The sequence below is a fragment of the Cetorhinus maximus genome, chromosome 23 (genome assembly GCF_964194155.1).
Source record: "Cetorhinus maximus chromosome 23, sCetMax3.hap1.1, whole genome shotgun sequence".
Lineage (NCBI taxonomy): Eukaryota > Metazoa > Chordata > Chondrichthyes > Lamniformes > Cetorhinidae > Cetorhinus > Cetorhinus maximus.
In genome coordinates this window covers 8,446,673-8,458,930 of record NC_135901.1, presented here as the reverse complement: position 1 = coordinate 8,458,930, position 12,258 = coordinate 8,446,673, and the positions used below count along the sequence as shown (strand labels likewise).

The 12,258-nt window shown below is 46.6% G+C and overlaps 2 protein-coding genes across 2 annotated transcripts in view; one reads left to right on the top strand and one right to left on the bottom strand.

Annotated features, from left to right (window-relative positions):
- Positions 1-12,258, bottom strand: part of LOC144698224 (uncharacterized) — a 111,790-nt gene that overhangs the window by 43,206 nt on the left and 56,326 nt on the right. The window lies entirely within an intron of this gene.
- The window catches only part of LOC144697775 (uncharacterized), a 131,487-nt gene that overhangs the window by 90,068 nt on the left and 29,161 nt on the right, over positions 1-12,258 (top strand). The window contains exons 5-6 of the mRNA XM_078569772.1: positions 6,703-7,066; positions 11,301-11,566. Coding sequence (XP_078425898.1) covers positions 6,703-7,066; positions 11,301-11,566 — 630 coding nt within the window. The remainder of the gene's footprint in view (positions 1-6,702; positions 7,067-11,300; positions 11,567-12,258) is intronic.

The window sequence follows — 12,258 nt, the reverse complement described above, 5'->3', positions numbered from 1 at the left end:
TTTGAGGATGTGAGGTGGAGGGGCTGGTCATGGAATAAAGTAGAAATAAAATATATAAGAGGGAACACTGTTTTTGAAATAAGGTTACTCTAATCAGGAGAGGCTCCCCTTTGTTTTAAAAAGAGAAATAAAAGGCAGCCAGGACCTCATTGGGATGCCAGTTTAGGCAGGGTCAAAGGTCACCCAAACATTGGCCAACTAATGTGGCTCTGACTGCATGTCAGAACTGTTGGACTTAAATGAAAAGTTTCCCTGTTAAGAGGAAAGATAGGCTTTAAGAGATAGGGGAGGTTGCGACGTAGTCGTAGAGCAAGTCAGTGAAGCGTGTCAGGTTGGAGGTAGGCAAGTGACCAGTGGCAGGCTGAAGAGTTGAAATAAGGCAGTAAAGGGTCTCAGAGCACCAAAGGTCCAGGTAAGACGAAATGGCAGGAGTTACGTGTACACACACATACCATCATCATCATCACACCATCATCATTGCATGTGGGGCAAAAGGGAGAACGGCGCCAATTTCACTTGGGATTCGCCGAGTGCCCCTCACTCAAAGGGAGCCAGGGCGACGCTCCGGAGCGAATTGCTTTGGCGTTGCACCCTTCAGCCATCTTGCGGAGCCCTGGCCAACGTTGGCGCGTGGGAGGATTTGGGTGCCCCACACCCGAAACGCGGCAAGCTGCCCCGCTGGCGGCAGCAAGCAATAAAGGGCGGCGAATGGCATGTCGGCTCTCCCCTTGCGAGGGAGGTGCTGTTTTAAGAGTAAGGAAGTTTTGCCCCCATTATACAAGGCCTTGGCGAGTCCACGCCTGGAGCACATGTGCACAAGTTTCAGTCTCCTTAGCTAAGGAGACTTGCCTTTGGTGGGGATACAGTGAGGGTTCACAAGACTGATCCCTGGGATGCTGGCATGGGGGTGAAGCGCAGAATGGCCTCCTTTCTCATTCCGTGAATCCCTACGAGAGGGCCGACCTACAAGGTGAGATTGAAGTAGGGGAGCCTGTTACCGCTGGAGTTTGGAAGAACGAGAGGTGATCTGATTGAAACTTTGAACATTCTTCGAGGGTTTGACGGGGTCGGTGCCGACAGACTGTTTCCCTCCTGCGGCTGGAAAGTCTAGAATGGGGGGCTGCGGGGGCATCACAGTCTCAGGGTGAGGGGTCGTCGATTTTGGACTGAGAGGAGGGGAAATTCCTTCACTCGGAGGGTTGTGAATCTTTGGAATTCTAACCCCCCCCCCCCCACCCCCCCTCCTCACCGAGAACTGTGGATGCTCCGTCGCTAAGTCTATTCAAGTCTGAGACTAATAGCATTTTGGGCGCGAAGGGATAGGGCGGGAAGGTGGAGTCGAGGCAGAAGATCAGCCGCCATCCTATTGAATGGGGGAAGGGGAGCAGGCCCGAGGAGCTGAATGGCCTCTCCCTGTGCTGCCGAATGGCCTGTTTCTGTGCCCTATATCCTGAATGGTTTCCGACAAGTGCCCTAGTTCCTTCTGCTAACACCCCTCATGCGAAAAACCAACAGATTTGTAATTGCAGGCAGACCTTTAAACAATAGTGAATAAAAACGGGGCTCACGAAATAATTCATTATTTAGGAAGTAAATAGGAAGGGAAACCCCCGTTTAAAAATCGTACCATTGTAACTTATATTGACTTTCATCATTCTCTCAACCAAAATACACCCACTGACTCTCCCTCCCAAACCGGAGCTCAAATTCAGTGGTATTGTGGTCACCCTTTGCAAGGCAGTCATTGACTGTTGGATGATTAACAAATCCCTCCGGTTGTCCCTCCTCTCTATCTCTCGCCTGGCCTGTTCCCGAGCCAGTTTGAAAATATACTGTTCTAGAAAAACTGTCCTGGCTGTGTTCTAGAAATTTGAGACCGCGAGTAGAGTGCTGGTGTAGTGTTGTGGGTTTAAACTGCCCACCCGTGTATGTGACGGTGATGAGGAAAGCTCGCATGTGGCTTCTGAATTATTTCATGAGCCCCATTTTTATTCACTACTGTTTAAAGCTCTGCCTACTCTTACAAATGTGTTGGTTTTTGGCACGAAGGGTGTTAGCATAAGGAACTGAGACACTGGTCGGAAACTGCACAGGATCATACAGCACAGAAACAGACCAGTCGGCCCAACCAGCCCATGCTGCTGTTTATGCTCTACTCGAACCTCCTCCTATATTCCTCATCCCAATCTATCATTGTAAGCCCTCTATTCCTTTCTCCCTCATGTGTTCATCCAGCTTCCTCCTTAAATACATCTACACTATTCACCTCAACCATTCCCTGTGGAAGCGAGTTCCACACTCTCTCCCACTCTCCGGGTAAAGGAGTTTCTCCTAAATTCCCCATTAGATTTCTTGGTGACTGTCTTATATTGACAGCCTCTGATTATGCTATTCCCCAAAAGAAGAAACGTTCTCTCTGTATTCACTCTTATCGAAACCTTTCATCATTTTAAAGACTTCTACTAGGTCACCCCTCAGCCTTCCATTTTTTCCAAAATAGACCCAGCCTGCCAACCCTTGCCTGATATATATACCCACGCATTTCTGGGATCACCCTTGTAAATCTTCCCTGCGCCCTCTCCAGTGCCCCTGTATCCTTTTTATAATATGGTGAACAGTTCTGCACACAGTACCGTAAGTCTGGTCTAATCTCGGTTTGGTGCTGGTTCAGCAGAACTTCCCTACTTTTCAATTCTAGCCCTCTAGAGATAAAGCCTGGTGTTTGTTTGATTATTTTTATGGCCTCGCTAACCTGTGGCACGGTTTTCAATGATTGACATATTTGTAACCGAGACCCCTTTGTTCCTCTACTCCACCTAGACTGCCATCTTCCAAGTAATTCATGACCTCTCTGTTCTTCCGACCGAAATAAACTACCTAGAATTTATCTGTGCTGAACTTTATTTGCCAATTATTTTCTCATCCTGCAAGTTTGTTGCTGTCCTCTTGTAATTTGTTGCAGCCCTCCTCAGTACTGACTCTTTCCCCCAGCACCCCCCTGCCAATTTGGCGTCAGAGGCAAATTTAGAGATTGTATTGTGAAACTATTCCGATACTCCTGAGACTGATATAGTGCCGGATAGTAGCAGAATATATATATTTCTGCTATTCCCCAAGACCTGCCCCAGTTTCAGTAGTATAATGCAGTCTTCCCTAGTTAAATATCTGATAAGAGAGTGATCGCTTCCAAGCTTTTATTCTCATTCACGGGACATGGGCACCGCTGGCAAAGTCAGGATTTAATGCCGTCCCCTAAATTGCTCCTTGAGAAAGTGGTGGCGAGTTGCTGCCTTGAGTATAACTGAGAGGCTTGCTAGGCCATTTCAGAGGGCAGTTAGGAGTCAACCATATTGTTGGGGCCTGGAGTCACACGTGGGCCAGACCAGGTAAGGTTGGCAGATTTCCTTCCCTAAAGGACATTAGTGACCCAGATGTGCTTTTAAAACAATCAGATAGTTTCATGGTCACCGTCACTGAGACTAGCTTTTAATTCCAGATTTATTTAATGAACTGAATTTAAATTCCCTCCTGCCAGGTTAGGATCCAAACACACATCCAGGCCTCTGGATTGCTAGCCTAATAACATAACCGCCCAGGCAATCCCGTTTTATAAAATTCTGAAGGAGTTCTTCCAAATGACCCTTGTGACACCAGTTGTTGAACCACACATTCAACATTTTGATCTTGTCTACTCTATGCCAATTTACTGATGTATGAGATAGTAATCTAGAGGTTATTACTTTTGTTTTTGCTTTTTAATTTAGGCCCTAGCTGCTCATGCTCCCTGAGCAGAACCTCTTACACGATAATACCTATGTAGCTGGTACCTACATGAACCACGATAACTGGGCCCTCTCCCTCCCTCTCCACGTTATTCTCCAGCCCGAGGTGATGTCCGTAAATCCATTACTGAGCAGGCTGCACAGCATTCAGGACTCACACCCTTGGCTACTGTCCCCGACTATTCCTACATTTTGTTCTCTCCGCCACCCCCCACCCCCAACTTGAATGGTCCCCTGTAACTCGGTACCATGGTCACTTTGCTCATACATCAAGCAGCTTTCCTCATGGCTCCAAGAACGTTGAATTTATTGGACAAGTGCAAAGGCTAATGCGCCTCCAGTGCTACCTTCTTGATACCCATACCTTTATCACCAGTAGTCACACCATCCCATTCCTGACCATAGACTAAATCTGATATTATGTGACTGAAGACGAGTGGCTGCTTGCTGAATCAAATTGTCCAGACAACTTTCTCCCCATTGTCCAAAGTTCAGGCTCCAGCTCAACAACTCTGAACTGAAGTTCCATGAACTGCACTTACTGCAGCTGTGGTTGCTGTGGATCACTTTGGTGCCCACCAACTTCCAAATGCTACGGTTGCAACACATCATATCAAGTCAATTCTGATCTGGAAGTTGCTCAATATCAGAATATTTCCATCATTTTCTAATTTTATTGCATATTTTCAGCATCCACAGTATTTTTGCTTTTCTTTGACCCGGGGAATGTGAGAATATGGAAATCGTTATATTAAGAGTTTGCGAAGCATGTCAGAGCTGGGAACTCATGGGTACAACCACACCACAAATACACCGTCCACCAGCTGTATGTAGACAGAGATTCACTTGGTCATCCCATTTACTGACACAAGAACACAGTCACGTCAGAGGGAGACCATTCAGATACTTTATATGCGCAGAGGGATCTATTCAGTATTTCCACTAGTTAACACTTCAGCCTTAAAAGTTCAAAGCAATTGATATACAATCAGTTGGTGATGAGGAGCTGTTTAAATGTTCTGTTTGCGAGAAAAGACACACTTGTTCACACCGCCTGCTAAGAATCCAGTGAGTTCACATTTGACATTGAGGGTTTTTTCCTGCTGTTAATCAAATCCAGGATAGAACTATGGATGCTGTGTCAACTGACTTAACCATTTTATATCTAGGGTTCAAATCGTAATCGGACCACGAAAGATGATGTTGTATTCGATGAAACAGGTTGTCGATGGCGGTGGTGGTTACCCAGCATTCACCGAGAGGCAGAATGTGCCCTATCTGTACAACAGGCGATTGTTCCGCAGGCGCAGTGCCGCTCTGACTGGAGCATGCGCAGTGCGGGTGTTGGGTCAGGTCGGCCGGGCTGGTGTCGGAGCCACAGGGAGACAGAAACTGACTGGAGGCGGCGGGTGAGTGAGGCCGAATGGAGCCGGCGGGTCGGGGAAGAGGCTTCAGAAACACCCGGTGTAGGCGGCAATCCCGGATCATAGCCTCCATGTCCCGTGTTTCCAGCCCCGGGGCTTCTTCCCGTTGACAGAGCCGGGTTCAGGGGAAGAGGCTCTGGAGTGGGAGATTCAGAAACTGCGGGGAGACCGCGGGCCGCCCGGGGGCTCAGAAACTGGGGGGACGGACTCAGGGTCCGGGTAAGACCCACACGGGAGGGTCCCCCCTCCTGTGTCCCGCCCGACGGCAGCTGGGGTCCCGCCTGAGACCCTGAATCAGAGACACAGGAGCTGGAGAACTGAACCCAGGCAGAGGAGAGGGAGGGAGAAAATTGGGAGTGGAGGAAAGAGATGGTGAGATGGGTTTGGATTTCAGCCCAGAGAGGAGGGAGAGTGTGTGGGACGGGGATTTACAGCTTTGGGGGAACAAGAGAAAAAAAGATGTTCCATTGAAACTAGAATTGTCTGTTCAGAATTTCTGTCCTGGATTTGAAGTGATGACTTTTGTAAACTCGTTTTACAGGGTATTAAACGGGGATGACTGGCAGACAGAAAACGCAAAGCGAACATCACATCAAGATCTGTCAAAGGCACTGAATTCATCAGGACCTGAATATCATCAACTTTTGAATGTGGAAGGAGAAATATTTGTCTATTCTGTCTTTGGGAAAGGATTTCAAACATCGCTGTGACTGGAAAAGCCTCAACACACACACACACCCGATTGAGAGTGTTCCAGTGAACTGACTTTGGAAAAAACTAAGCAGTTACACAGTCTGCAAAAATATCACACCATTCACAGTGGGGAGAAACTGTACATGTGTTGTGTGTGGACAAGGCTTCAACTAATCGTGCAACCTGGAGAGAGACAAGGACCCCCACACCATGGAGAAACCATGGAAATGTATGGACTGTGGGAAGGGATTCAATTTCCCATCCCAACTAGAAGTTCATCGGTGCAGTCATACTGGGGAGAGACCGTTCACCTGCTCCATCTGTGGGAAGGGATTCACCCATTTGTAGAACCTTCGGACACACCAGCGAGTTCACACTGAGGAGAGGCCATTCACCTGCCCTGTGTGTGGGAAGGACTTCACTCGGTCATCCCACATTGTGACACACCAACTTGTTTACACTGATAAGAGACCGTTTACATGTTCTAACTGTGAGAAGAGTTTTAAATGCAGAAAAGATCTGCTGATACATCAACGTATTCACACTGGGGAGAGGCCGTTCACCTGCTCCGTGTGTGGAAAGGGATTCATTCAGTCATCCCACCTTCTGACACATCAACTTGTTCGCTCTGATAAATTTTTTAATTGTTCTGACTGTGACAAGAGCTTTAAAAGCAAAAAGAATCTGCTAACACATCAATATACTCACACTGGAGAGAGGCCGTTCACCTGTACCAACTGTGGGAAGGGATTCAGCAGTCCGTCTGCCCTACTGAATCACCAGCGAATTCACACTGGGGAGAGGCCGTTCACCTGCTCTGACTGTGGGAAGGGATTCATTAATTCAACCAACCTTCTGATACACCAACAACTTCACACGGGGCATAGACCGTTCACCTGCTCTGACTGTAGGAAGGGATTCACCCGTTCATCTAATCTTCTGACACACCAACAGGTTCACACTGAGGAAAGACCATTCACTTGCTCCGTGTGTGGGAAGGGATTCACTCGGTCATCCAACCTATTGAATCACCAGAAAGTAGACACTGGAGAGAGGCCATTTACCTGCTCTGTGTGTGGGAAGAGATTTTCTCATTCATCCTATCTGCTGAAACACCAGCAAGTTCACAGTGGGGAGAGGCCGTTCACCTGTAATGCCTGCGGAAAGGCATTCACTCAGTCATCACACCTACGAACACACCAGTGGGTTCACAAGCGATTGCAAAGTTTGGATTCTACTCCTGTTGATGCTGTTAATCATACCAGGACTGAACCATGTTCATTCTGACTGTCCTGACCTGTTGATGAGGTTCAATATTCTGAATAAATGTGAAATAAATCAGCTTTGTTTGTATATTTTTGTTTTTCCTCACCTGAGTGTTTAACATCACCTGGCTGGAGTCAGAAAGGACAATCTGGGGGAGGATCTTACGGTAGGAACAGAACTTCAGCCTGGACACAGTCCATCAGGGTCACACTGAGGGACCCCCAAACAACACTTTGGTCTTTCTCATCTTTCTTCACTGATGGCACAATCCCAATGTGGGTGAATCCTGAGGTGTGTAAGAAATGTGCCTCAGCTGCTCTCTTCCATGGTTCAGAGCTCCTAGACACAGAACAGAAGGCACTTTTACAACTGGTTTTAGAGTCAGGAAGAACAATGGTGAATGCTGGAAACGTGCTGCCAAATCAAAGGTTGGTATAAAATTGTGATCTGTTCCTGACTGAAAGTGAAACAGCAGGTTTAAGTTTCCAGACGGAAAATGGTTCTTAATAAGTCTAAAAAGGTTTAACGTGTTTGTGTGTCAGTCCCGAGTCACTGAATCGAAATATGCTGAAATTTATTGGGTTAAAATCTGCATTAAACTAGAAGCTGGATGAGTTCACAGGAGGCTGTTAACTGCTGGGACAATAATACAACAGTTTGATTCCCAGAAAAAGAACAACCTGCAGCGTATGTCCAAGAATTCCCAGTTTTATTGATGTGTGCTTCCCACACACTGTCCTTTTAAATATACTTCACTCCTACCAGCCTTTAATGATCAAAAACATAACAGGGTTAATAGCTGCTGATAGCTGTCAATGAGATTAAATTTATGCTTGAAATGATTAAATCTTCACATGCAAAATATATTTTGTTTTATTCTTTGATGGGATGTGGGAAGCACACATCAATTTCTAATGACTCCAGTGTTATGTGGGTAATATTTGTGTCGAAAGGATGGGGTGAATCTAGTAACAATCTCCCAGAGATTGGGATAGAGGGGCAAGACTAAAGGTAAGCATTAGTGCACTGTACTTTACACTACTTAGTGACAAACCCTGTTGTGTTAAAGTTTACTAATTCACACTGGTGTAGTATTGAGTCAATTGCTCAGATTGATTTTTAATGTTAAGGATTATTTTTCCTGCAGGATTTTCTATTTAGCTTCCACCTGACCCACTGATGGTGTCAGACAGAATCTAGAACTGTCTCCTCAGTCGAATGGACTGCTGCAGGATCCTAATGGTATCCAATTAAAAATCTATCAACTGGTTAACAGGCACAACTGAAACCAGCTCAACACAAATGGTGTGTGTGAGTGTGTGCGCGCACACACTCAAGGGTAGCAGTGGAAGGGTGCTTTTCTGAATGGAGAGCTGTGACTAGTGGTGTTCCAAAGTGTATCACCTCACACTTTTCAGGGTTAAATTTCATCCGCCACTTATCTGCCCATTTGACCATCCCGTCTATTTCTACCTGTAGCCCAAGACATTCAACCTCACTGTTAACCACCCGGCCAATCTTTGTGTCATCCGCAAACTTACTAATCCCATCCCCTACATAGTCATCTATGTCATTTATATAAATGACGAATAATAGGGGACCAAGCACAGATCCCTGTGGTACGCCACTGGACACTGGCTTCCAGTCAATAAAGCACCCTCTGCCTCCTTCAAGCCAAAACCTTGTCAAAGGCTTTGCTGAAATCCATATAAACTACATAAACTGCACTACCCTCATCTGCACACCTGGTCACCTCTTCAAAAAATTCAATCAAATTTGTTAGGTATGACCTCCCTCTGACAAAGCTATGCTGACTATCCCTGATCAAACCTTGCCTCTCCAAGTGGCGAAAGATTCTCTCCTTCAGAATTTTCTCCAATAGTTTCAATATAACGATATAATTTGTTTCCTAAGTTTATTATTTGATCCTCCGGCCCCAGTCTCCGTACCACACCAGGAAAACAAATCGCGATACAATAATTTGTACTTTCAATGGCGAGGCCTTCACCCATCATCCCCCGCGGTGGGGAATATCCCCTGTCCACATCACAGGAAAGCAGTACGCTGGCGCAGTGGTGAAAAACATTGGAGCATGCGCATAGCGAATAATGGCGATGGAGAGACGGTTATTTGCCGGATCTGGATCGGTAAGGGGAAAGGTAGGGGGACGGAGGAAGCGATGGATCCGGTGGGTAGGCGGAAAGGTTTCGTAAGCATGTTGCGTAATCCGCAAAACCCCGAAAAAGACCATAGCGTTCCCACTTTTGCACGGAGCCAGGACGGCAGTTTTGTTCCGATTGCAGCCCCGAGGTAACGGCCGCCATCTTTATTGTGGGCAATGCGCAGCAGGCCGCGTGCGCGGCCGCCATCTTTGTTGTGGGCATTTTTTGAAAGGTTCCCAAGGACAAACTGAGGACAATTGTCCATCAAGCTGCTTCACACTTTGAGTTACAATGTGTAATTGATGAGGCAAATCAACGATATATGTCCAAGGCAGTGACAATAATTATGCTTTTAGCATAATAAAATTTTCCAAGGCATTTCACAGAAATATTACAAAGTAACGTTTGACACTGAGCCACATGAGCCATGTTAGGGCAGGAGACCAAAAGTTTTGTCAAAGAGGTAGGTTTTAAGGAGTATTTTAAAGAAGAAGAGTGGGGCGTAAAGCTGTGGCCTAGGTAACTGAAGGAACAGTCACTGATGGTGGAGCGATTAAAATCGGGAATGCTCAAGTGGCTGGAATTAGATCAGTGTAGAGATCCTGGCGAGGGGGCGGTGAGGGCTGTGGCTGGAGGAGAATACAGAGATCGGGATCATCACAACCATGGAGGAAAGCATGAGAATTTTAAAGTTTTGGTGCTTTTTAAATGAGAGCCTTTGTCGGTCAGTGAGCACAGGGGTGATGTGTGAACAAGACTGAGTGTGAGTAAGCACATGGATAGCAGAGTTTTGGATGACCTCAAGATTCTGGGGGTGGGAGGATGGAGTTGAATGTTGGAGGCCGGTTGGGTATGCATTAGGATAATTTAGACTACAGGTAACAAATGAATGGATGACGCTTTCAACAGCAGATAAACTGAGACTAAGGCGGAGTCGGGTGATGTTACTGAGGCAGAAATAGGCGGTCTTGGTGTTGATGCGGGTATGTGGCTGTAAGCTCATCTCGCGATTGTGAACAGTGTGATTCAGCCTCAAGCAGTTGCCAAGGAGAGGGAGAGAGTCAATGGTTAGGGAGTGGAATTTGTAGTATGCACTGAAGGTAATAATGTGAGCGTTGGTGGCTCAGCCAGCATTTATTGCCCATCCCTAATTGCCCTTGAGAAGGTGGTGGTGAGCTGCCTTCTTGAACCACTGCAGTCCATGTGGTGTAGGTACACCCACAGTGCTGTTAGGAAGGGAGTTCCAGGATTTTGACCCAGTGGCAGGGAAGGAATATTTAAATGGAGGAGATTTCTGCTCATCCAGTGCTGGATGTCAGACAAATCTGCACGGTGTGTGACTTGGACTTTTTAAAATTCATTTATGGAAGTTGCAGGCTGGGCCAGCATTTATTGCCCATCCCTAATTGCCCTTGAGAAAGTGGGAGTGAGCCACCTTCTTGAACCGCTGCAGTCCATGGAGGGAAGCTTGGAGGTGATGGTGTTCACATACACCTGCTCCCCTCATCCTTTTAGTTAGTGGAGGTTGAGGATTTGGGAGATTCTGTCAAAGTTCTAGTCGAGCTGTAGATATATAAAATCCCTCTCTTTCGCTCTCTGCCTCCCCTTTGTCTCGGTGGCAGGTTTCCTTCCCTGAAGGACATTAGTGAACCAGTTGGGTTCCAGCAGCTTTCATGGTCACTTTTGCTAGTGTCAGCTCCACAAATTACCAGATTCATTCATCTCAATTTCAGAACTTGCCTTTGTGTTTTTGTGGGTTCTCTCTCACTCCCTTTTTTTCTGTTTTAAATCAACTTCGCAGAGTATTAGTGGGGGAGGATTTGCAGTTGGGATACTCAAAGCAAATATCACATCAGGATCTGATGGAGTCGCTCAATTTATCGTAACCTGAATGTCATCAGATTTTGAACATGGAAGGAAAAAGCACCGTTTACAGTGGGGAGAAACGGTGGAAATGTGGGGAACGTGAGGAGAGGATTAGTTACCTGTCTGAGCTGGAAGCTCATCGACGCATTCGCACTGGGGAGAGGCCGTTCACCTGCTTCGAATGTGGAAAGGGATTCACTCGGCTATCCGACCTGCTGACACACCAGCGAATTCACACTGGGGAGAGACCTTTCAAATGTCCAGACTGTCGAAAATACTACAGAGGTTCTGGGGACCTGATGTACCATCAATGTGTTCACACAGATGAGAGACCGTTCAGGTGCTCTCACTATGGGACTGGGTTCAGGGGATCGTTTCAACTCACTGTACATCAGCGAATTCAGTGGTGAGAGACTGTTCACCTGCTATGTGTGTGGGAGGGGATTCACTCAATTGTCTCATGTGCTGAGACATGAGAGAGTTCATACTGGGGAGAGACCTTTTAAATGTCCAGACTGTGAGAAGTGCTATAAAAGCTCTGGGGAACTGATGTCCCATCAACGTGTTCACACTGATGAGAGACCATTCAGGTGCTCTCACTGCGGGACTGGGTTCATTCGATTGTCTGAACTAACCGCACACCAGCGAATTCACACTGGTGAGAGGCTGTTCAGGTGCTCCTACTGTGGGACTGGATTGAAGCACTCATCTCAACTCACTTTATCTACCTCATGTAAACCTGTCATAAACTTGTACCTCTCTATAAATCTCCCCTCAATCTCGTTTGCTCCAAGGAGAACAACCCCAGTTTCTCCAACCTAACCTTGCAACTAAAATTCCTCATCCCTGGAACCATCCTAGTAAATCTCCTCTGCACCCTCTCCAGGACCCTCACATCCTTCATAATGTGTAATGATCACTGGTTTGCACAGACCCAGATGTTCTGTGTTCGTGTCTATGACATCACACACCGACAATTGCTCAGTGACATCACCCCGCTCCCTGAGTATTTCCTCAACTGGGAGATTTTTTTCTGACTCCAGTGCTTCTGATATATTTCCACCT